Raw genomic sequence first — 2,687 nt, 5'->3', positions numbered from 1 at the left:
CGACTAGACTTGAGGGGAAGACATGTGATGCGGTGATAAGGAGGGGCTCCACCCCGCCGGTGGATGTCAAAGTCATAGCGGTCAACGCGTAGATAGCATCGGCCGGTCGATGCAGCATGCCTCGACCGGGGGGGGGGGGGGGGGGGAAGGGCTCGGTCTGATCCCGCCTTCGACACAGGGAGTTGTCAAATGACCGACGCTCCAACGACCAGCTCGGCATTGGTAGAGCGGAACTTTGGCCGAGCGGCAGGCAGCGAGTCTTGACATTGGGAAAATGAAACTTCGGGCGAGCGGACGAGACGCACGAACAGCGGAGGTATGGCTGAGCGGACGAGACACACGAACAACGGAGTTACGGCCGAGCAGACGGGATACGGGGGCGACGAAATTTCGACCGAGCAACCAACCCGCTTGGCCTAGCAGTACACTCCCTATGATATCCATCAACATCCTTTTAGGAGTTGGTACCACCGACACCAGACATGGACAACCAAAAGATCGTACGACGAAAACTTCCACTCCCACTTCAAAAATATACTTGACCCATTAAAGTACTATGTCAGAGATACTTTACTGACGAGTCTTTTCAAGGAAAATTTTCAGAAGCGTGCTCGCCTTGGGGAGCGTGCACGCACGCTACATAAACTCTATATAAAGGGGAGTCCAAATATTGACGGAGGTACACAATACGTGATAGACACTGTTCTCGCTATTGTTCATTTCGCTCCGCCTTCTACTTCATCGGCGGTGACTGACTTGAATATCTGAGGGTCAATGCCGACGACCCCTTCCCTGGCTCGACACTAACGTAATCTATGTTACAAGTCCGAGCGGAGTTTACAAGCGGTCCGTAGGAACGCCACATCCTCAGCTTTCCATCTCATCGACTTTCGGACAAAATTATTTACCCATTTCATCGGAAAAAATAAATATTTTCTAATATTTTTTCATTGATTCTTATAAATCTACTTCTCATCTGAATTACAATTAATACAATTCTTTTAGGCAAATGTTAAATAATTGCCACCAAATTAAACTAACAAATCGCATAGATTTATCTCTGTCTCGATTGTTTGTATCAAATCTTTTCAGCCTTTGATAACAAATTGAATCAACACAAAATACCACACATTAAACATCACACAACGCAACACAGCAAAAGCAAAACAAAGACAGAGAAGAGGCACAAACAACAACTGAAGGAGAAGTAGATCAAACAAGATGCCAAGCTCAAATCCCCATGTCAAAAGCAAGCCTCCAAAACGCAGCAGCAACAAAGAACCGCCAAGCTGCCATGTCGAAAGCGTTAAGAACAGACAATACGTTTGATTTCGAAGAAGAAGAATAATTGTTTTTGGCAGAATTATTATTCTTTCTTAATTCTTATTAGTTTTATCCAACCAAAATTACTTGCTTCAAAACGTCTCTATATAATTAACTTTTTAAAAGGTATTTTAATTTCCGCCTCACCATCCCTCGACGAAGGAAGGGCTACTGCTTTGCTGCTTCTGCTGCTGGGGCGGTGGCTCGGTGGCGTAGGCGGCCGGCGGGTAGCCCTGCGGAGGAGGGTAGCCGGCCGGCGGATACCCTTGCTGAGGAGGAGGGTAGGCGTAGCCGCCGTACCCAGGCGGCGGATAGGCGTCATTGGCGGCGTGCCCTTCCGCCGGATATCCTATCACCAATTTTCATTCAGTCAAAACAACGAACACCGTTAGGACAGGTTCTCCATCCCCAGTATCTCGAACCACCAAACAACTCACTGCCATCGTCACCTTGTGGCGGCGGGACGCCGACCGATGGTGGCTGCTGGTTGTAGTAGCTCATCCTCCTCTTCCTCCTCGTCGTCGCCGAGATAAGAAGAGAGCAACGACACTTGCTGTTTCTAGAGGGAAGATTCGCGCCTTTTTAATGTCGCGGGAGAAGACACCGCCGGCGGTGCGTCGAATCCAACGATGAAAACTGATTGAATCGGACGGTCAAGATGCATTGATGGGACTCGGACGGGAGAATCTGGACCCTCCCGCAAGTGCTGACGCTCGAAAGGGTGTCGAGTTTGTTAATGTCGAAGGCCGCTTTGGATTTTTCAATAAAATCAACGGCTTTTATGGAGTTATTGCCACTCATTGTGGAACCATGCCCGCGACAAGGCCGAAAAGGACGTTGGAACAAGGGCGTTAGGCGTCAATTGGTGAATTAAGAATACATTTTATATCTAAATTATGAAGATGTTGATAATTATTTCATAAAGTCATAAATATTTCATTCGGGGCGAATGACTGACCTTCAAATTTAAGTAGGACGTGACAATGCATTAGTACTATTATACCTTTATGTGTATAGAAAAAGGCAGATTTCTTCGGATTAGATAAGAATGGATTCATTAAAAGCGATTAGTTTAAGATATATTTAGGCATTTAGCAATAAATTAATGGTACAACGACAATTTTCCTAACAGTGTCGGTGATTTGACGTCTCGCTTCCTACTTGGGACACGGTTCACGGCTCCGTCCACTTCCAATGCGACTGGAGCCAACGGGTAGACAGTATTTGCTCTCCTGTTCTGAGTTGGCACAGCAAATCCCGTGCTATTACTTTCTTAAAATGATGCCAAAAATTCCATTTGGCACCACTCAAGATGCGAGTTCATTTACCAGTAATAAAGCGAGTCGCACTGAACGACTCCCAAG

The 2,687-nt window shown here is 46.7% G+C and overlaps 1 protein-coding gene across 1 annotated transcript; it reads right to left on the bottom strand.

Moving 5' to 3' along the window:
* Nucleotides 1-1,031: 1,031 nt before the first annotated feature.
* LOC122010062 (cysteine-rich and transmembrane domain-containing protein WIH2-like) lies at nt 1,032-1,961 on the bottom strand. Its single transcript, XM_042566437.1, has 3 exons — nt 1,773-1,961; nt 1,471-1,672; nt 1,032-1,289 (listed from the first exon to the last, which is right to left on the bottom strand). The coding sequence occupies exons 1-3, from the start codon at nt 1,822-1,824 to the stop codon at nt 1,244-1,246; spliced, it is 300 nt and encodes a 99-aa protein (XP_042422371.1). The 5' UTR covers nt 1,825-1,961; the 3' UTR covers nt 1,032-1,243.
* Nucleotides 1,962-2,687: the final 726 nt, after the last annotated feature.

The sequence above is a fragment of the Zingiber officinale genome, chromosome 1A, assembly GCF_018446385.1.
Source record: "Zingiber officinale cultivar Zhangliang chromosome 1A, Zo_v1.1, whole genome shotgun sequence".
Taxonomy (NCBI): Eukaryota; Viridiplantae; Streptophyta; class Magnoliopsida; order Zingiberales; family Zingiberaceae; genus Zingiber; species Zingiber officinale.
The sequence above is the reverse complement of the archived record's forward strand: the minus strand, read 5'-3'. Positions and strand labels throughout refer to the sequence as shown.